The 23716-nt window shown below is 34.3% G+C and overlaps 1 protein-coding gene across 15 annotated transcripts in view; it reads right to left on the reverse strand.

The window, feature by feature from the left end:
- Positions 1-23716, reverse strand: part of BBS9 (Bardet-Biedl syndrome 9) — a 557785-nt gene that overhangs the window by 254685 nt on the left and 279384 nt on the right. For 14 of the 15 annotated variants that reach the window (XM_073008978.1, XM_073008977.1, XM_007981645.3 and 11 more), the window contains 6 exons: positions 22235-22311; positions 18916-18969; positions 14401-14503; positions 12242-12346; positions 11148-11162; positions 6009-6149 (listed from right to left, as the gene is read on the reverse strand). In XM_073008978.1, the coding sequence (XP_072865079.1) occupies positions 6009-6149; positions 11148-11162; positions 12242-12346; positions 14401-14503; positions 18916-18969; positions 22235-22311 (495 nt within the window). The remainder of the gene's footprint in view (positions 1-6008; positions 6150-11147; positions 11163-12241; positions 12347-14400; positions 14504-18915; positions 18970-22234; positions 22312-23716) is intronic. The other variant, XM_007981648.3, reaches the window with a different exon arrangement.

The raw sequence follows: 23716 nt of genomic DNA on the forward strand, positions 1-23716 counted from the left end.
AGGTATTTGAAAACAGTCATAGACCACTGCCACAGCTTCCACTGCCCACTTCTGGATTTCTCTTTATATGAGATAAAGAAATGTCTTGGCCAGGCACGGTAGCTCACACCTGTAATCCCAACATTTTAGGAGCCCAAGATGAGAAGACCGCTTGAGCCTAGGAGTTCAAAACCAGCCTGGGCAACATAGTGGGACCCTATCTCTACAAAATAATATTTTTTAATTAGCTAGACATGTAGTCTCAGCTACTCTGGAGGCTAAGGAGAGAGGATCGCTTGAGCCCTTGAGCCCAGGAAGTAGAGGCTGCAATAGGCCATGATTGTGCCACCGCACTCCAACCTGAGTGACAGAATAAGACCCTGTCTCAAAAAAAAAAAAAAGGCTTTATTGTTTATTCACTTTTCTGGCGTGCCAGAAGCACCCCACATAGCTACTTATATATGTAAATAAATGTTTTTATATAACTCTTAAGCATATTAAAGGCTTTTTATTATAATATTCTCTATTGCCAAGGTGTGGGGTACTAGACGCCTTTATTCAAACACTGTTGTTAGGATTAACTGGTATTCCCTCAGGAAGTCAATTTCACACCATATTTCAGAAGCTTTAAAAACACACTGATTCTCTGACTGACCCAGCAATTCCACTTTTAAATATTTATCAAATAAACTACAATAAAGTTAAAGAAGTATTGTTACAGCAATGTTCATCACAGGTATATTTACAACATTAATACACTAAAAACAATATAAATATCTAAAAGAATAATGCTGGTCAAATGATTTTATAGTACGGATTTATGATAGAACACTATGCAATCATTAAAATCATATGACAAAAATATCTAATGGTGTAAAAAGATGTCTCAAAACAGTATGACAAGTGAAATTCTTTTTGGGGATAAATGCTTAGAAAAAATATGTATTTAAAGATTAGAAAAATGTAATGAAACAGAAAAAGGTATTGCTGGATAGCAGAATTAATAGTAACATTCACTTTTCCTTTTGGTTATCCATCCACATTTTCTAAATTTTACATTTCTTTTGTAATAAGAAAAAATAAAGCTATTTTAAATATACTAGTTTACAGAAAGAGAACCGGAATAATCAAATGGGAAGACATGTAGAGTAAAAGTTGTTTTATCTCTTCTCTATAAAGCTCATTAAATTGCTTCTTTCAGTTAAAAAAAATAGACACAGAAGATTTGCAATGGCAACTTTATCTAAGTCTTACTTTTATAAGAGTGAAATGATACTTATTTTAAACAAGCACATAATTCCATCTAGCATGTTTAACATGAATACAAATCCAGGAATTTTTTTAAAACCACTCTATATCATATATATTGGATCCCAGAAGAAATCTTTAAAAATTTGTCATTGTGTCCCATTCCTGAAGTAAGAAGCAAATACATGCTGATGAGCATAATGACATCAAAACAATTGAGCCAAAACTCAGGAGGAAAATGGATAAGTCATCTAAGCTTTCTTTAGTACACACTATCCAATTCGTATCTTATGGATATTAACTTTCTGCTCAAAGGCATGTGTTTTTATTCAAATCTAATTGAGTTCTATTTAACTATACTAAAGATCAACCCTTCCTCAGAAGTCAGGTGCTTAAACGTTTTTCAAATCCACCAATAAATTTGGTGTTCACTCTCCCAAGACTAAACCAGGAAGAAGCTGAATCCCTGAATAGACCAATAGCAGGCTCTGAAATTGAGGCAATAATTAATAGCCTACCAACCAAAAAAAGTCCAGGACCAGATGGATTCACAGCCGAATTCTATCAGAGGTACAAGGAGGAGCTGGTACTATTCCTTCTGAAACTATTCCAATCAATAGAAAAAGAGGGAATCATCCCTAACTCATTTTATGAGGCCAACATCATCCAGATACCAAAGCCTGGCAGAGACACAACAAAAGAGAATTTTAGACCAATATCCCTGATGAACATCGATGCAAAAATCCTCAATAAAATACTAACAAACCGAATCCAGCAGCACATCAAAAAGCTTATCCACCATGATCAAGTGGGCTTCATCCCTGGGATGCAAGGCTGGTTCAACATATGCAAATCAATAAACGTAATCCATCATATAAACAGAACCAAAGACAAAAACCACATAATTATCTCAATAGATGCAGAAAAGGCCATTGACAAAATTCAACAGCCCTTCATGCTAAAAACGCTCAATAAATTCAGTATTGATGGAACGTACCTCAAAATCATAAGAGCTATTTATGACAAACCCACAGCCAATATCATACTGAATGGGCAAAAACTGGAAAAATTCACTTTGAAAACTGGAACAAGACAGGGATGCCCTCTCTCACCACTCCTATTCAACATAGTGTTGGAAGTTCTGGCTAGGGCAATCAGGCAAGAGAAAGAAAAAAAGGTATTCAGTTAAGAAAAGAAGAAGTCAAATTGTCCCTGTTTGCAGATGACATGATTGTATATTTAGAAAAACCCATTGTCTCAGCCCAAAATCTCCTTAAGCTGATAAGCAACTTCAGCAAAGTCTCAGGATACAAAATTAATGTGCAAAAATCACAAGCATTCTTATACACCAGTAACAGACAAACAGAGAGCCAAATCATGAATGAACTTCCATTCACAATTGCTTCAAAGAGAATAAAATACCTAGGAATCCAACTTACAAGGGATGTAAAGGACTTCTTCAAGGAGAAATACAAACCACTGCTCAGTGAAATAAAAGAGGACACAAACAAATGGAAGAACATACCATGCTCATGGATAGGAAGAATCAATATCGTGAAAATGGCCATATTGCCCAAGGTAATTTATAGATTCAATGCCATCCCCATCAAGCTACTAATGAGTTTCCTCACAGAATTGGAAAAAACTGCTTTAAAGTTCATGTGGAACCAAAAAAGAGCCTGCATTGCCAAGACAATCCTAAGTCAAAAGAACAAAGCTGGAGGCATCACGCTACCTGACTTCAAACTATACTACAAGGCTACAGTAACCAAAACAGCATGGTACTGGTACCAAAACAGAGATACAGACCAATGGAACAGAACAGAACCCTCAGAAATAATACCACACATCTACAGCCATCTGATCTTTGACAAACCTGAGAAAAACAAGAAATGGGGAAAGGATTCCCTATTTAATAAATGGTGCTGGGAAAATTGGCTAGCCATAAGTAGAAAGCTGAAACTGGATCCTTTCCTTACTCCTTATACGAAAATTAATTCAAGATGGATTAGAGACTTAAATGTTAGACCTAATACCATAAAAACCCTAGAAGAAAACCTAGGTAATACCATTCAGGACATAGGCATGGGCAAGGACTTCATGTCTAAAACACCAAAAGCAACGGCAGCAAAAGCCAAAATTGACAAATGGGATCTCATTAAACTAAAGAGCTTCTGCACAGCAAAAGAAACTACCATCAGAGTGAGCAGGCAACCTACAGAATGGGAGAAAATTTTTGCAATCTACTCATCTGACAAAGGGCTAATATCCAGAACCTACAAAGAACTCAAACAAATTTACAAGAAAAAAACAAACAACCCCATCAAAAAGTGGGCAAAGGATATGAACAGACATTTCTCAAAAGAAGACATTCATACAGCCAACAGACACATGAAAAAATACTCATCATCACTGGTCATCAGAGAAATGCAAATCAAAACCACAATGAGATACCATCTCACACCAGTTAGAATGGCAATCACTAAAAAGTCATTAAAATCATTAAAAAATAACAGGTGCTGGAGAGGATGTGGAGAAATAGGAACACTTTTACACTGTTGGTGGGACTGTAAACTAGTTTAACCATTATGGAAAACAGTATGGCGATTCCTCAAGGATCTAGAACTAGAAGTACCATATGACCCAGCCATCCCATTACTGGGGATATACCCAAAGGATTATAAATCATGCTGCTATAAAGACACATGCACACATATGTTTATTGCGGCACTATTCACAATAGCAAAGACTTGGAACCAACCCAAATGTCCATCAGTGACAGACTGGATTAAGAAAATGTGGCACATATACACCATGGAATACTATGCGGCCATAAAAAAGGATGGGTTTGTGTCCTTTGTTGGGACATGGATGCAGCGGGAAACCATCATTCTTAGCAAACTATCACAAGAACAGAAAACCAAACACCGCATGTTCTCACTCGTAGGTGGGAACTGAACAATGAGATCACTTGGACTCGGGAAGGGGAACATCACACACCGGGGCCTATCATGGGGAGGGGGGAGGGGGGAGGGATTGCACTGGGAGTTATACCTGATGTAAATGACGAGTTGATGGGTGCTGACGAGTTGATGGCTGCAGCACACCAACATGGCACAAGTATACATATGTAACAAACCTGCACGTTATGCACATGTACCCTAGAACTTAAAGTATAATAATAATAATAATAAAAGAAAAAAAAATTTGGTGTTCAACATATAATTTCCAACTATGTTCCTAAGGTAGTATAGAAGACCCAAGAAACTAATAAGTTTATGCAAGATGTTACAAAAGGTAGTGAGTCTGCCTTTTCCATAATCCAAGTTTGTTATAAGAAAATTGACTAAAAAACAAGGAGGTAAAAGAAGAGAAGTGATGGGAGAAAGAACCCAAAAGGTAAAAACTATTTTGCTAACAATATACACATATATATCTCCAAACTCAATTCACACTTAAGAATAGAATAATTGTAATAGAATATTTAATTTTGAAGATTTTTCAGAGTTTCATTTAAATAAAATTTTTGAAATACTGCAAATTAATAAAAAATAAATTTTAAGCACTTTAGTTAATAACACAAAGTTGACTTACCATAAATTTCTAAACCTTGTGAAAAGTATTGTTTGGCCGGGCGCGGTGGCTCAAGCCTGTAATCCCAGCACTTTGGGAGGCCGAGACGGGTGGATCACGAGGTCAGGAGATCGAGACCATCCTGGCTAACACGGTGAAACCCCGTCTCTACTAAAAAATACAAAAAACTAGCCGGGCGAGGTGGCGGGCGCCTGTAGTCCCAGCTACTCGGGAGGCTGAGGCAGGAGAATGGCGTGAACCCGGGAGGCGGAGCTTGCAGTGAGCTGAGATCCGGCCACTGCACTCTAGCCTGGGCGACAGAGCGAGACTCCGTCTCAAAAAAAAAAAAAAAAAAAAGAAAAGTATTGTTTGTATCCTAAATCTTATCCACTAATGAAAAGGAAAAGATGTATCTCATAGCCAACAGTGCTGATTTTTAATGAAGGATTTAAAAGGGTTGATTTAATTCCAAGATTTTATTCTTCAATTCTACCCCACCACCAAGAAAGTTAATGACATGACACACTAAAAATCTTGGTTACTAAGGATGTTTTATCCAACAAAAGCTTCTTTCATTTCTAAGCCACTCAGAAAGAAAACTGACACTTGGAGAAAGTCATACCATCACAGAATACCCCAAAAGTTCACTGAGATATTGAAGCATTAAATATGAAACCATTCTAAACAACCATAGGCACAGGATGAACACCCTCTAGCTTCTGTAGACAGCAGAATAAAAGAGTACAAAAAGCATCTACTTACGAGATTACTTTTCAGAGACATAAGAATATACTTTCAAAGGTACATATACAAAAGCCCACAATGAAGATAAATAATAAATATTTATACACTTAGAAGACAGATATATCCAAAAACCTACCACAAAGATGAATAGTAAATATTTACATTCCAAGCCAAAAAAAAAAAATCAGTCTAAAGAGAAACACTTGATGTTTTTATTTCTGAATACTGTAGCAAAATAATTATTACGATAATTTTAATCAAACTTAAAAGGAACACCTTATTACCTTGTTGATATAAGCTATTCACCTTTGAACAGGCAAAGGAGGGAAAAATCCTTGAGGCATTTTTATACTCTTACTTAACAATTATCTGATAATTACTCCATCATTATCTGCTGATGAAGGATTCCATTCTAAATTCTTAGCATTTTTGATGCTGCAGGCATGTTATTTCAAAAGTCTTACCTGGGAAGAGACTAAGAAGACTGACTGGAGATTTGTTGGTATCAATAGTAATTTTGTGACTTGCAGTTTTTGAAGGCTGACCTGGTAGGCAAACTAACTTTAGGGGAAGTCTAAATTTACATTGGATAACTCGAGGAATGCCTGAAATAAAAGAGAGATATGTAGATTCATAGACTTGACAAACAATTTGGCAAAAAAAAAGTTGTACTACTAATAGTTTGAGCTGCAACATATCTTTGTTTGTTTGCTGCCTGCCTATTTTGTTTAACAAAGCTGAAATAACGGTAAATCATTATCATGATTCATATTTCATTACTATTTTCAAAAGGTACAAATCAAAAATAAAATTTTAAAAGAACCACAGACATGAGCTCTGTCTTTAACAGCAGTATCGTATTTTTTAAATCATCACATTTGGATATTATATAAAACATTATAGTGACTTACATTCAATTACTGAACTAAGTCTTTAAGACCTTCAGAGTTCTAGCCCTAATCCAAGGCTATCAGCAAACATGAGCAAAGAATATGAAGTTTCTGTCATATCTTTAAGACTCTGTATTACCATATCTAAAAATTTCTCTATCAAAAACATTTTAAATCTTTAGCTTTTTTTACTTGATGAAGATTGAAATTATGAACAGGAAAGCAGGATTTGCTCTTCTGAAGTTCTATTGAAGTCCATGTCCATTTTACACATTAGTATGTAGAATATTACCTTTATATGAATTATACTTTTCTCAAGCCTTTTAACTTTACATATCACTTTAAGTGACATTTTGGAAGGCTTACATAGCCATTCAGTTGTCAAGTGATTTTAATACTCATACATGCATACCGAAATAGGTAACTGAATATATGGCAATGACGAGTTTCATATTAAAATTTATATAAAGCTTTACAAAATCATTTTCAATATTTTTACAGAAAATGAAATTGAAACCAAAGCAAATTAGGCTCTCTACTTATAAATCTAGAAAAGCAATACTAAAATCCTAGTTTTCTCTCCTTTTTTTCTAGAACTCTGTTTTTGACTGGTTAAGATGAAAGATAATATATAGAAACCTATGTCGTGCCATAGTACTGTAGAAAAACTGAACACTCAAAATGTTCTAACTCTGCTTGATGAATCCACACATTAATTCCTTTATTTCTTTACAGAGGAGTCAGGGAGCCGCTTAAAAATAGCAACAGCAGAAGCAGTTAGTTTGGAGACATGATCCCAAAGCAGGATCCCTGGAATTAGCAATATATTTGGCTAAAGTTAATTGGAATTATATGTCTTACTCCACATCCAAGCTGAAAGTATACTTTTCAGTACTACTTGTTCACTAGGATAGTGAGAAATCACCAACAATGGCAAGCATATTGATATATGAGGTCAATTAAATACTTTTTCAGAGCATGTGGAGCATATTTGTCATTCTCTTCAATATAATCTATTATCCATCAAGTTTTACATAGCTCATTTTTTGCTCATAACCAACAGATGTTAAATTCACTTCTCCTGGAATACTAGATGCAAATTATAACTGGTGTCTCTTAAGAAAAGTCCCAGGGTATTATTTCATGACATTCTGTGAGGTTTTTAGAGGCATGTGTATTTGTACTTTACAATGATGAAATGTGTTGACTCAAAATATTATGGTAACATGATCTAAGATACTGCACAAAGCACAACTATCAATATCACCACAAAAAAATTACAAAGAACTACTTTCTCCAACTTCAAGGAAATTTCCATATATTCCATATATCCTCAAATTATGGAAACACACCCACTGAGTATGTTTCCTCTACAATAAGTAAACTGTAGAGAAAATTTCAGATTGTATCAATTAATAGATACAGTCTGGAAAGAACAAGGAAACTTAAACTTGTTTCCATCTCCTTCATTTTTAATGACTAGTAAAACAAAAACAAATGCTTCTTTTTCTGACACTTCAGTACATGCACAAAAAGAATCTATCTTCCATATACTTTCAACCAAATTCTGAGCTAATTGTTCAAACCAGAATTTGGCTGTGAATGTTCCTCTAAAACTATACCGCTAAAACTGTAGTCACTACTTTACTTGGACCAGGTACTGACTGAATTCACAGTTAAAAAAAAATTTAAACATAATCAACAACACTGCCTGTAAGTGACTGAGCCTATATATTTGAAGATTATTACCCTAAATCTCCATGAACCCAGAGCTAAAGAAACTGGTAGTGTATATGTTTTCAGAAATCGAAACAAAAGGATTGCAAGCACTAATAAACCCAAGAAGGAAAATACATTATAACTCAATTTACAGTTCAGTTAGGTCAGTTAATGACAATATCACACACTAGGGCAATGGTTTGCAGTTGCTAAGATTTGTAGAATCCCTCCAGAATATCTTTTGTCTGCAGGAATTACAAGCCTGTTTCATAGGACATTTGGAAAACATTACTTTGAAAAATGATGACACTCATACTTAATAAAATGATTATGGTTATTTTTTAAATGATGGCAGCTTGAAAAGTTTTACCATTAGGGAGAAAAAAAGAGTTATGAAACCCTTAAAAAAACTAGTCTACGGAAACCATCCCTTAGAAGAAAAATTAGAAAGTTACTATTTTATAACACTTACTATCAAATTAAAATCCAAGGATTTTACAATACAATCTCTAGTTTTTAGACATGGGGTTTATCAGAGGCACATTTCTACTGGGATTTACACCTTCTTAGGAAACCTGAAGTGTAAATTTGGCTACCAATTACTCTTCAGGCTGTAATTGTGTCTAAGAACCTGAAGCCAAAGACTAATAGAGGCATGTGGTGTGGGTGTATGTGTTTGTAATAAAGAAGGAAAAGAACTACATGTATTTAGAGACTTTTCACAGTTGCTAGTAGAACAGCTTTCAACTTAGTTGAAAGAGACTAATTGTTCCTAACTTTGCCTACCATCAGCAATATTTTCTCTCTATAGTTGGCAAAGTAGTCTCCATATCTGGCTTATTGAATTCTCTGAGTGTTACGCTGAGAGAAAAGAAACTTTTGTCATTTATTTTACTCCAATATTGGCCTAGTCATTTATCAGACTGACTGTTCTGCAGTTCTTTTTACCAGATATAATCACCTCTCCTTCAAACACTTCCCTTTCTAACCTACTAGAGGAAATGGATAGTCGTAACTACTATGGTGCAATTAATCACAAAATTATTTAACACTCAGAGAGAATATTCTCATCAAAACCAGCTCTAACAGAATATTTTATTTCCAGGAAGAGACTTCTAATTACATCTGGCACACCCCAAAATCCCAGTATTACTGTCAAATTGGAAGCCAAAATGTGCTTTAAAGAAATAAAAGAAAAAAGAACATTAAAAAAATGTATATATGAATAAAATAACTATACCTATATATTACACAGCTATATAATGCCTTTAGAACGCTTTCCAGGGGCCTGCTAGAGTAATTTCATATTGAAAACAAGGAACCCCAAAGCAGTAGCAATGTCTGGTAGCCAGAACTTCCTTGATTCCTTCCTGTTATGTCTGGCTACGTACTGTGCTTCATCTGCAGTCATGTTTTACACTGCCCACATCATGTAACTTTAATGCAGAAATAATGGAGACTAACCCTTATGGGACAACATAAAACCTCGTTTGCCTCTCTTTTTCCACATATAAAAGCAGAACTACTTATCTGCAATACAGCCCAAACAGATCAAGACAATAAAATGGATCAGTCTTTGAAATATGAAGCCTTGTGTGTAAGTAAGATCTAAGTGGCAACATATTATTTTCTTGCCTACTAGGTGCCGTTGAATATTTCAACTCCACTCCCTAAAGCTTAATTATAATTTTAAAATATATCAAAGAGATTATTAAAACCAGCTTTCACTTTGTATTGAAACGCTGCAATTTCTATAAATTGTGGGGTTTTTTCCTCATAGTTTGGGCTGAATTTACAGTAAGAAGGAATAAATTTCTTTGAACAATAACCTTAACTGATTTTTTAAACTTAAAACTAATCATTTAAATAATAATATGATATTTTACAAAATTCAGTCCAAAATCTTAAAAATTACATGCAATCTAGCTAATTAAAATGTAAATATTCATTATTATCAGGTTATTTGTTAATGACCCAAAGTCTAATTGGACAAGTATACTTTGTGTTATTAAGCTAATCATTTACTTCTATTAAAACACTTATCATATAAATATATATATATATATATATATATCTTCCAGATATCAAGATGACATATGCTATGCAACTCAGGTTGTTGGTATCACCCAAAATGCATAAGTAAATATTGCCACTATCTTTAAGTCATTTCATTATATTTATTTAATTATTACTAATTAATATTGCTATCTAAAATGTATCTTAAAATAACTTGTAAAGATAAGCTACCACATTAAGTCTATATCTAAGAGGAAAAATAATCAGAGATACTTGTAGTGACTGCTATGTACTCTGTTAGTATGCAATTCAAAGATGAGTGCTTGACCCCTGCCCTCAAAAAGCTCAAAACCTACAAGTAGAACCTAAGGAACAAACTTAATTAAGCTCATATTATGATCAGAATTATAGGAGAGTCAAGCAAAATATTTGGGGAAAACAAAGTGAGTAACAACACTGACCCAAGCAAGTTAGAGGGGGTCAGACCTTTGACAACATTCCCCTACAAATTCTAAACAAGACAAGGAATAGGCCCACAGAGCGAACACACACACCATTCTTATCACAGACAGGTGAATCTCTAGGAGCATGTAGAAAAACACAATTTAGAATTCACTGACCCTTTTTTAAAACTCTTTCTTTTGAGTAAAATAACAGAGCATGCAGCTAAATAACCGATGACTTGCAGAAATAAGTTGTCAACGACACCTTTAATATTTTTCAAAAAAGACATTGTATTCTTACTCCTAATTTCATTCTTTCTCATGACTCTGAAACAACTAATAATGACAAGTCTCTGTGGAAACATCTACTATGCTCTCCATAGCAGAATCAAGGCACTGTATCATCCTAAAGAAGTTTTTCTAGTTAAAAGAGCAGTCCATAAGAAGAGTTCATTCATGGTATAATACCAATTCAATTCATCAACCAAATTTCAGTTCTGAAATTCATTTTTTTCTAAATTATCTTTACACTTACCATCAGGATTTCGATCTATCCATCACAGGCAATGCAAAAAGGGGTACGGGAAAAAGAATGCAACAAATTATCTGTGGTAAAGTTACAACACATATTTGACACATAACTGCTTAAAATACAAATTAAAATTTCAAGATTCTCACAGATGACTTAAATGACTCTCCAGTCAAACACAAGTCAATTCACAATTGAAGAGTATAACATAAATAAATGAAATCCGACAATACATTTGTTTATATTTCCATTCTCAGAAGTCTATGAGAATGTGTTATTCCAGTGTAAATGTGGGAAAAAAAAAAAAGTAAAGATATATGATCTAGCCAAACAGCAAAAAAGACTCAATAAAGGGAAAAATACATAATATTAATATTTCCAGTTAGTTTTTGAATTTATTTTCTTTTAACTTTCCCCTTTAAAGTCAATCCAGTTCCTCTTTTTTATAATAATTTAAGTAAATAATACTATTGATAATGTCTCTTTTTGCTTCTCTTGGCATTCTGAAGACTTTCTCAATGTTAATTTCTAATTCACTTTCAACCAATACCAATGACTAGTAATCTTTTAAATTACAGAAAAGCATAATAGCCAAAAATGGCTATGCAGGGGAGGAGCCTGGCCTCATCAGCTCCTGTGTGGGAGCCCCGGTATTCAATTTGTGAGGTGGAAAGCCGCTTAAAAAATTCTACCCTCCTCACTCTTCACTGTGTCCACATGCCTAATTCTTCCTGGTCATGAAATAAGAACACAGATTTAGCTAAACTAAGGAGCAAAAATCCTGCATCAATACTAGCCTTTAGTTCAAATAAATGAAGTCTGACTAGATAACATTCTTCTATTAGGAATAAAAATGTATCAGATTTGCTATTAACTGAAAAGAGGGAACCAAACATTACATATGGAAATCAGCTAAATAGACTTGTCACGAACTACTCATAACACATAAAAGTAATGAAAACATATGATTTTACTTAACAATAGAAAATAATATTTTCTCATTTAATTATATTTCACAGTATGTTTTCTCATCTTAAATGCGTAAGCATTTTACTCATAACTCCAACAACTTAAAGGAATGATTAAGCCTGTATGCTTACCTGTTGGTCTGGAATAAGAAACAACAGCATTTCCTTCCAACTCTGATGGTGTATAACTTCTTTTCAGATAAACAGAAAAGCTTACTGTTCTAGTCAAATCTGGTGCTATAAGCAATATAAAAATAATATAAATTACATAAGTTGGGGCAATTGTTATTAACAACAGTTAAAATTTAATAAGCACTTACCACATGCCAGGTACTGTCATAAGCATTTTACATGAAGTAACTCATTAAATCTTCACAACAAACCTGTGAGGTTGATACTATTACTATCCTCATTTTTTATGCATGAGAAAACTGGAATACAGAGAGATTAAGCTTGCCTAAGACCGGGCACAGTGGCTCACGCCTGTAATCCCAACACTTTGGGAGGCCTAGGTGGGCGGATCACATGAGGCCAGAAGTTCGAGACCAGCCTAGCCAACATGACAAAACCATATCTCTACTAAAAATACAAAAAAATTAGCTGGGCATGGTGATGCCTGGAAGGTGGAGTTCGCAGTGAACCGAGATTGCTCCATTGCACTCCAGCCCAGGCAACAGAGTGAGACTCTGTCTCAAAAACAGAAACAAAAACAAAAAAAAGAAGCTTGCCTAAGGTAACACAGCTACTAGGAATTGACTCCAGAACAAGGTACAAAGAAACTGGCATTCTACACCACTGCTGTTCTTTACTTCGAGGAACAAACAGCATGAACAAAGAAAACGGTACACAAAAGGGCAAGAGAATTTGGGAGGAAAATAGCAATTTATGATGGGTAGAACATAGACTGAAGGAGAAAATGGATGAGGGGGATTGAATGCTGTTACACAGTAGTCATTTAACAGATTGTGCATGCTCATCTTTGTTAACATATTTGGCCCCCAGCCTGTATTACAGAGCCATAAGATATTTTTAACTGGAAAAAGTAAGAATGTGTTTTAGAAAGACAAATTGGAAGTGTTGCACAAAATCAGAAATGCAAGCAAAAGTTAAATGGCTGGGTATCACCTATGAAGTTACTTCACTCAATCATTTATTCATTCATTCTACAAAGATTTGTTGAATTCCTACTAATGGCAGGCACTCAGCTATGAGTTGGTTATATGGAGGCAAACAAAGAAAGATATGTTCTTGACTTCATGAATAAGAGATAGAAGCCTTAGCAGAAAAGCTATAGTAAACAAAAAAAGAAAAAAGACTTGAAAGGTAATTCAGATTATGTTAACAGGACTAATGACAATTTGGATGTAAACGGTTGGGAGTAAGAGATTCCACACAAAGAATGCTTACTAAGAGTTGCCATTAATGACATGTCTACTATTTTAAGCATTATTATGAATATCTTTTATAGATTTACTTTTTAATTAAATCCTCAAAACAACCTTGTAAGACAAATATCATTACCCCCTTTTTGCAGATTAAAATAAATGAGGCTCCAAGTGATTACCAATGTAGTTTTTGCCTAAGGTTACACATCAAGTGAGTGTCAGAGCTGGATTTAAACTCAGGCCAAACTCCAAAGTCCACATTAGTTCTTCAAACATTACTGATTCAACAAATAGATCAATAAAGAAACACCAATAAAGAAAGCCTTCTAAATTTTAGTATTTAAAAACAGAGCAAGAGTGGTGGCTACGCTTGTAATCTTAGTACTCTGGGAGGCCGAGATAGACAGATTGCTTGAGCCCAGGAGTTCAAGACCAGCCTGGATAACATGGCGAAACCCCGTCTCTACTAAAAATACAAAAAATTAGCCAGGTGGTGTTTTCCTATAGTCCCAGCTATTCAGGAGGCGAGGTGAGAGGATCACTTGAACCCGAGAAGTCAAGGTTGCAGTAAGCCATGATCGTGCCACTGCACTCCAGCCTGGGCCAATGAGAATGAGACCCTGTCTCAAAAATAAATAAATAAATCAAAAACAATTATAGGTACAACAAGTTCAGAAAAGCACCTAGAAATCTGTAATCCTAAAAGATTAATTTGTCCCAACAACCATTGATTGAATGTTCACACTGATGCTAAGATGCTATAAGCAAAACAACACAATCATTGATTATGGGATTATCCCAATCTCACCATTCAGACAAGAAATAATAGCCATTAAATGAACAAACTAGTATTTTTTTTTTTACATTCACACCATGGTAGACTTTCAGCCAAAACAAAAAACTTACTCATAAATTCAAAGGTGAACTGATCACAAGTCAATTCTAATGGTGGTTGCACGTAGACTGATAATTTGGCTTTTTGCAATATCACTCTATTCTGCAGCGTGACCTAAGGAAACAGAAATTGTGATGAATAGAAAATTACATTTTATTCAAAACTACTTAAAAATAGCTAGCAAATAATTAGAAAATATTACCTGAGGAAAAAATGAGTAGTCACAAAACATAATACAGTAAGTAAAAGATTAAAATATTCTATCAAGTAGAAACTGTGCAAAAAAGTTAAACAGACTTTACTCAAAAGAATAAAGATTGGCAACATGTACATGCAAAGATGCTCAATATCCTCAGTTTTGAAGGAGATACAAACTAAAAACCACAATGAGATACTACTACATACCCAATAAAATGGCTGTAACGAAAAGGACAGACAATAACACAGCAATGATGTGGAGAAACTGGAACCCTCATACATTGCCAGTGAAAATGTAAATTGGTACAGCTACTCTAAAAACAGTTTGGCAGTTTCTTCAAAGGTTAAACATAAATTTGACATATAACTTCACAATTCTATACCAAGGGAAATGAAAACATATGTCCACCCAAAATCTTAGACACAAATGTTCACAGCAACAATATGCTAATAGCCAAAAAGCAGAAATAATCCAAATTCCCATCACGATGAATGAATAAACAAAATGTGATATATTCATACAATGAAATATTATTCAGCAATAAAAGAAATTAAATACATTCTGAATAATATTAATGATAAAAAACCATTAGCAGTTTTTTATATTCATGGAACCATGATAACAAATGTAAGTGCATTATTTCATTTATATGCCACAACATGGGTGAACCTTGAAAACATGATGCTAAGTGAAAAAATCTAGTCACAAAGAACCACATATTATAGGATCCATTTATATGAAAAGTATAGAATAGGCAATCTATAGAGAAATAAAATAGATTAAGAGTTGCTTAGGGATGAGAGAGATGGGGAATGGAAGCTAATAGGTATGGCCTTTCTTTTAGGGGGGATAAAATGTTCTAAAATTAAATTGTGATAGTTGCAAAATTCTGTAAATACACTATACTAAAAATCATTGGATTGTAACTTTAAATAAGTAAATAATATAGTATCTAACTTACATCTAAATAAAGCTATTTTAAAATGTTCTATCATGGTGACTCATATGTCATGAGAAAAAAATTAAATAAAATAAATAAATCACCATTCTATATGGTACCTTTTCTATACAGCAGTTCAGTCTAGTTATTAGACTTCGTTATATGAGACAGATACATACATTAACTAACATAATTCAAGGACCATTCTTATTGTTAAGAAAAGTAGTTTTGAAGTTTCTTTTCAGTAAAAAGCAGGTATCACCTCTTCCTTGAGTAAATATATATAATATTTTTATATACACAAGAATATACATTTGCCCCACAAAAATTATGTACATATAATTAGATTCAGTAAATGTATTAATTTTGAGTGATGTGAGTATTCTGCACAACTTAAAAATAAGTTAAAAACATAAAAATTTTGACTTGCAAAGGAAAATTCTTAAGACAACTATTGATGCAATTAAATATGATAAACACAATGAACAATGAATCCTCAATTTTTACTTCGTAAATCCTGGGAATACATAGGGAATCATCATGCCACAAACTAAACTTCCTTGATGATGCCTGGCCATTGTAAACATAATACCTTTTTAGTAAAACCCTGATGGTTATTATGGCAAGAAGACACCATCCAAGTGCTACAAACAACTTTCTTTCAACTAGCTAGTCCATTAAACAAACAGGACATAATTTAAATATTCTACTATTACAATAACATAATACTAGTCTGCACATATATTTTAAAATAAAATTAATAATATTAATGATTTAAAAACATTAGCAGTTTTCTATATTCATGGAACCATGCTAACAAATTATTTATGTTCCATTATTTAATTTACTCTTTATAAAAATGTTTGACAAGTACCATCATAAACCATTTTACAAAAGACTGTGGCTCAGAGATGTTAAGTAATTTGCCCAAGGCCACTTTGATTGTAAGTGGAAGAACCACAATTTAACTGCTATCTGCCAGAATCCAGAGCTCATGCCTTTAACCAACTGTGGTTAAGACTCAAAATAACTCCGTAAATGAAAAAGTATCCCTATTTTACAGTTAAAAAATAGAGGTTCAGAGAAGGTAAATAACATGTGCAAAGCCATCAATCCAACTAGAGAGTTGAAAATAGTGACCAGGAAAGTCTCATGAGAACTCAGTTTTAAGTAAAAATGAAAATTCCTTTAAGTAGTAATAGGTCATTTGAAAAAAAGCAGTCTGACTTTTCCTGGCACAATGATGTCTACTTAGACAATAATCACAGATTTTTACATTGTAACAAGAAGGGTTTGCATTTGGTTTAGATGCACAATCATGATAGCTCTCGTGCACATATTTATTGAACCCCAACAATGGGCTAGGCCCTTTCAAAATACAAATCAAGGAGTTAGGTAACGAAAATAACAACAGTAACAAAGAATAGTTGTGCTTGAGCCAAAAAAGAGTTAAAGACTTGGCTAGATTGTAAGTCTTACATTTTAACAGGAAAATAATTATAGAATATTAAGGAGAAAACATTGATACAAGAATTTTCCATGCTATTTTCTGCCTCTTATGAAATATAACCCTTAGGAAATATAATACCAAATTTTTATACTAGATATATAAATATGATGCCAAAGGCCAGGTATGAACAACCACTCTGCCTAGTTGCCTGGAATAGATGGTCACGCATTATGCACACATACTCAAGGTAGCCACATCTTCATTCACTTGGAACGCATGGAAAAATTTTCTCAATTAACAGGATTTATTATGATGGAAACTTGCATGGTTATGTATCTTGGCTGCTGTTGTTATAAAAGGTCATAAGGAGAGATTTATAGTAGAAATTTGTATAGAAACTGTCAGACAGGATCAGGAAGTCATTGTGTCCACTGTGTGAGTCCTGCCAATTTTCTGCAACCCTCGCCTGTTGCATTCTTTCTCTTACTTTTATAATGGCACTGAGAAAGACAGTTGTGACTTAAGTATTCTCAAATATAGGAAGTTCCACGAATGAAGAAGAATTTTCCAGTAATGTCATGCCATCATTTTAAAGGGGCTACTACACATGAAAGCTTAAGAACTGCATGGGAAGGAAAGGTATGTTTACTTATGGTGCTAACTCCTGGTTGGCTGGGGGTACAATTAGCATGAGCAATGTTTTCTAGTTAAGGCACAAGATCTCTTATCGCAATTAACAGTGCACTCCTAAATTATTACATGTATGTGTCTGAATGTTATCAGTGATAGATATAAAAGAGGTGTCCCTATACGAAAGTACAAATCATTCCTGGAACTCGACAGTTATTTCTTTTTCTTAAGTGTTTGATTTCTTGCCACTAATGCCTTTACAGATTCAGAAGTATTAATGAGATAGAGCCTTTGATTGGACTGGGGGAAAGGAGGTTGGGGAAAAACCACCCTTGTTTCCAGTGGCAAGAATCCAAAAAACTTAGCTTAAGAAACTGTTGTAAGATTCAGCTCCCTTCAAGTTCGACCAAAGATCTCCACATTTGGGCCACCCGCTGGTTCCAGTGTAAGGGAACACAATTGGTAAAGCCTGGAACCCTGTCAAGCTCCTCCAAGGACAGCAACCCAAAATCTAAGAAAATATAAAGCCCCATCCAAGTTTTGACTAAGTGAATTGCCAAAATCCACAACCTTTCCTTGCTTCCGAGGTCTGGGCAGTGATAAATATTTTCAGCTTAATAATGTGCTGAATGATTACCATATTTTAATCTAAATGCTTTAAGAAGGTTCTACATTTAAGTTCTAGTTCTAAATTTCTACAATGACAGGACTAAAAATCTTAACCAAAACCACATCCTTAATATTCTATTTTCCAGGACTATCAATTTGTTACAACTCTAACTTTGTGGCATCTTCATTTAATATTTTCTTGCTGTAAATACATCCACTTAAAGTTATGGCAGAGAGATGGCTGGAAATTCTTTTCAAACACACACATAATCATAGGTAGAAGAAAGATATTAGCATCCCCGTGCTTCTCCAATATCAATTCACAGTATACTATATATGATGCTACTTGATTGGTCTATTATGAATGGTGATGACACAATTCCTTTAGCAGATTTAAAATGTTAACTTTATTTCCAATGAAAAAAGCCTGAATCATGCTACACATTTAAATAATGGTACGAGTACCTCATAATAATTATTTATATTATATACATATTGCTATAAATGAAATTATCAGTTTTATATTTGCAAGTAACAGTAAAAGTTTTCTATTCACTACTCAAGGCTGGGGAAAAATCTACAAATGCCAAGTGTTTATTTTACATTTCTGTAAGCTACTTACAAGTTATCAACAGTGACAGGTGAGATTAAATGAATCATATTGTTTGCACATTACAGTCTAAAATCTGGTACAATACCTTCACTGTGACAGAAGGGACAAGGTCAGTTCCCACCTCAACATCAGTCGCTTGCTGTAAACACAGAATTGAGAAGGCAAGAAAGAATGATTTCAATATTACACAGCAGTGAGTGAACACAAAGGGTGCAATGTATATTTCCTGCTATCGAAATAGGGAACTATAAAGGATGTATTACTCTAAAGACAGACTAAAAGAGACAATCTGGCTTTTTTGATGCCTTCGTCCAGAAAGTCATAAGCTAATTTTTAAAAACTCATCCCCTAAAAGGGAAAGAAAAGGTCACATATTTTATCAAACCACTCGATTCCCAAATTTACTTAAATATTGAAAGTATTAATTCTATTAACTTGTTATTTATATTGCATAGAAGAAGACCTCCCTTTATGTCCCAGAAAAATATTATGCCATTCTTTCAGGTCCCTGTATTTTCACCCTGCGTAAGGTATGTGTCATTCTGATTAATAACATGTATCTAAGACATGCAACTAATGATATAAAGATTGAGTGGCCTTATACCGATAAAATAAAAGTGGGCCATGCACAGTGGCTCATGCCTGTAATCCTAGCACTTTGGGAGGCTGAAGTGGGTGGATCACCTGAGGTCAGGATTTCAAGACCAGCCTGGCCAACATGATGAAACCCCGTCTCTACTAAAAGTACAAAAATTAGCTGGGCATGGTGGCACACACCTGTAATCCTAGCTACTCGGGAGGGTGAGACAGGAGAACCGCTTGAACCCAGGAGGCAGAGGTTGCAGTGAACCAAGATCACACCACTTCACTCCAGCCTGGGCACAGAGCGAGACTCTGTCTCAAAAAAAAAAGGGGAGGGGGAAGGGGAAGGGAGGGAAGGGGATCTTTTTTTTTAACCAGTGCATATCATAAACTAATTCAACAGGCATTCTTTGAGCGTCAGCTTGCGTTACCTGTTCCCTCCTCTTAAATAATACATAGTATAATACATAAAACACTTCCCTTATCACTTATAACTAATTTTTTAAAGTGATACATTGGTAGGGGAAAATGCTCTATGATAGAATAATACTAAAGGGTATTAGTATTTTTCTAATAATAAACATATTTTCTAATAATATCCATATGAATTCTTGGGACCAATAAAAATTATGTCTCTATCCAACCAATGAATATGATCCATTGTACTTTTTTACTTGAAGTATTTTTAACTAGGAAAAACTAAGCCACTTCCAAGCAATGGGGATCCTATGATGCAATGGGCATCAGTAGAATTCAAAATTGAGAGATCCATGTTCTACTTATGGCTCCACAGGAAACCATATTTAAACTATGATCCAGCTTCTCAATCAGGAAGATAGGATACCAATGCTTATCTCCTCTAAGAAAGACTCCATTCTAATATAAAGTATATTACTTTTTCTGAGATGTGTGTTTTCATAATAACGATTCAAAGTAAACTATTCATCTAGGCTTTGTGCTGTAATAATACCTAAAATCCAGGAAATATTTTACATTTAGCTATCCACAGATCTAGAAAAGAAATCAACATCTCCTGTTTCCTGCTCATTTCAATTCATGACTAAACACCTAGACACTTCAAGGACAGCAGTCCTTTGGGAACATAAAACTATAGCAAGAAAGAAATGGCTATAAGAAGACGTCATGGCACCAAAGCCACATAAATTGTAGGGCTAATGTTTTCCAATGAGATGAATATGATACTCTCAAGAAATCTCTTAAGAAAGAAAAAATAGTAACACAGGGAAAATGAAGCTGGAAAGAGACACCTACTTAACAGGAAATAGCATTCAGGGTTACCAATAGGGAAATATACATTATAACATAGTGCTACTACATAAGGCATTTTCCTACAAAGACTAAAAGTTCCTAAAAAACAGAAAGGGTATTCCTCATTCCAAACAGCCTATGTTGAAGAGAACCTATAAAAACGTATGTAAGTTGCCCAAAGGAAAAAAAAAAAAAGTCATTTCCACAGCAAGAAAATATGTGTACATTTGTCAGCTAACTAAGCAGAAATGTTCCACTTAGACTACACCCTTCAGGTAGAATGAAAAATGGTGTGTGCTGAATGGCCAATGTTTAAAACAGTGCCTCTACTATGTGACTCAGCTGAGTGAATGTTTCTTTCATATATAGTCCTACTTTTTTGTGTACCCAATTTACTATACTATCCAATGTTAATGCAATTTTTATCACAAATTGGATTGGTTGTTTATACTAAAATTAATCTTTTGACACTCATGATATATGCTTTAAAGTATGCTCTGATACCTAAATAATGAAGACACTTTCCAAGCAGAATTATATGATATAAACTTCAAATATGGTAAAATGAGTGAATTCAACCACTTTCCTAAATTGATCATCTGTTGGTAGAAACAGAGATAAACTGCAGTCAGTGAGACATAATCAATCACATCCTAACAAGTGCTTATAGAAAACTAAGTGAGGAGATGAAGTAATATAATCAAGAATAGTCCTCCTTTCATCCTTTCTGTTTCTCAGTTGTATTAATTCACTCATTCATAGAGCAAATGTATATTGAGCACTCATTATTTGGCAAGCACTAAGGATATAGTAGTGAACAAGACAACTCATGGACATAGATGGTTGTGATAATGATAATGATTATGATTATGATGATGTTGATGATTATTATAACGTTGAAAGAAGTAAAATGTAATTTGATGATGACAATCATAACAATTATCATAACATTCAACAAAGTAGATTCTATTATTTATTCCCATTTTGCAGATGAGAAAATTGAGACTAAGAAAATTAAGTACCTTGTCTTGTGTCACACAGATAGAAATAGGGGGAAAAGTAAGTATTGGACCAACTGTATACTCTTAAGCTACCCTACCACCACCACCACCATAATGTATTAAAGACTAGAAATCATCAAACCTTGAGCTAGGCCACTCACAAACCTTATCTCATTGAATCTCCAACAAAAATCTGGTAGTAGGGTCAGTATTATTCAGCTACATTAGTATTATGTCAATGCTATGGTACTATGAAAGTTTGAAAAAAAATTTTTTTAAGTAGGATTCAGACTAGGGCAAGAAGCCCTTCTACTGCTCTCTCTTTCCCCACAACTCCACTTCCTTTTAAAACAGAAATCCTGCCCAAGGAGCTCCTTACTGGCATTAAGGAGCTACTGATGTTTTTATCTAGAAAGTAACAAGGCCTACAATTTGTTATCCTCCCTGAAGTGTCTACTTGGAGGACCAAACTTTAAACCAATGCATTTTGGTCCTAATTCATCAGAGTTTACCACTATTATAAACCCCTTTAAAATCTGCAAGTACACCTACAGAAACTGAATCAAAGTTAGGAGAAACCACGACAGAAACGTTCAAGTCATCTTCTCTCTCAGTCATGGGCCAAACACCTGTGATTTAAAAAAAGAAAAGGTATTTAATCACAAAGTAAAACCTTCTGTATATAGTTTTTCTTTAAAGGTGTGTCTATACCACATATAAAAAACAACCCCATAAACATACTCACGAGTTGAAAAAACTAATGCATTACAGTATTAGAAGCTTGATGCTAATTCTTTCCCTCTATAATATGGTAAACAATATTGTCTTTTTCTGAAGATATTAGCTAAGACGTGAGCCATTGACTGACCAGCATTAGGAATCTCAATGCCCTCTCTTTAACTACAAGTGGAAGCCCAAATCAGTACAGCCCTTTTGAAGGTAAGTTGGCTAGAACTATCAAAGTGTAAAATGTACATATCCTGTGACTTAATTCTACTCCCAAAAATGTATCTAATAACCATAACCATGCCCAAGGAGGTCTCTAATGTTAGTAGTTATTTTTTCAGAAATGAAAACAACCTAAATATCTATATATCTATTAACAGGCTAATTGTTAAATAAATCATGGTATATCTGTACTATGCAGTGTCCCAAAGTCATAAATAAGAGTGTTGTCCATCTTTACACGCTGGTATTTTAAAAACTCCAAAATATGTCTACTAATTTTTAAAAAGCAAGATGCAGTACAATGTGTCTAAAATGCACATATTTGTGTCAAAACAATTACATAAACATGAATATTTTCTAGAAAAATACACAAAAACTCTTGATAAGGATTGCCTTTAAGGAGTGGAACTAGGATCTTGGGTTGAACAAAGATTCACCTTTCATTATTTATCCTTCTAGTACTGAATTATTTTTACCATATATATGTTATTTTCATAATTTTAACATGTTATATTGCATAATGAGATACTTATTCATAGTATCAACAAAGATCTTAAACAAAAAAAATTTTTTAATTACATATGTATTTATATATATATACACAATATATATCTCAAACTATTGGCTGCCTACTTAACATGCATTCTTCCCTCCTCCCTCTGTGTATTGGAGCCCTAATTTTGTTGAGCTATTCACCTTCATCTCAGAGAAAGTCACCCCTCCCAGGCTCCAGGGTCAAATCCAATCATGGTGATTTCCTTCCACTGACCATTTGTTGTTTTAGGCATGAACATGGGACTTAATCCTGGCAGATGGAAGGTAAGGGAAGTTGGGAGTGGAGACAGCTGGTACATGTTTCTGGGAAAGCTATTCCTCCCTAATAAGAGGAGAGACTCGGGAGAAATAGCCTGATGATTCTTCCCTAGAAATCATATCTGTACATAACACCTAGAATTGCTGAGATCACCCTGTGATCTGAAGAGGAAACATCCCCCACACTCCGAGGATGGCTGACTGAAAATACGAATCAGCTGTCTCACAAAAAAAGGAACTGCCCACAACTGCTATTGGGCATTCCCACCAAAC

Source organism: Chlorocebus sabaeus, chromosome 21 (genome assembly GCF_047675955.1).
Source record: "Chlorocebus sabaeus isolate Y175 chromosome 21, mChlSab1.0.hap1, whole genome shotgun sequence".
NCBI classification, from domain to species: domain Eukaryota; kingdom Metazoa; phylum Chordata; class Mammalia; order Primates; family Cercopithecidae; genus Chlorocebus; species Chlorocebus sabaeus.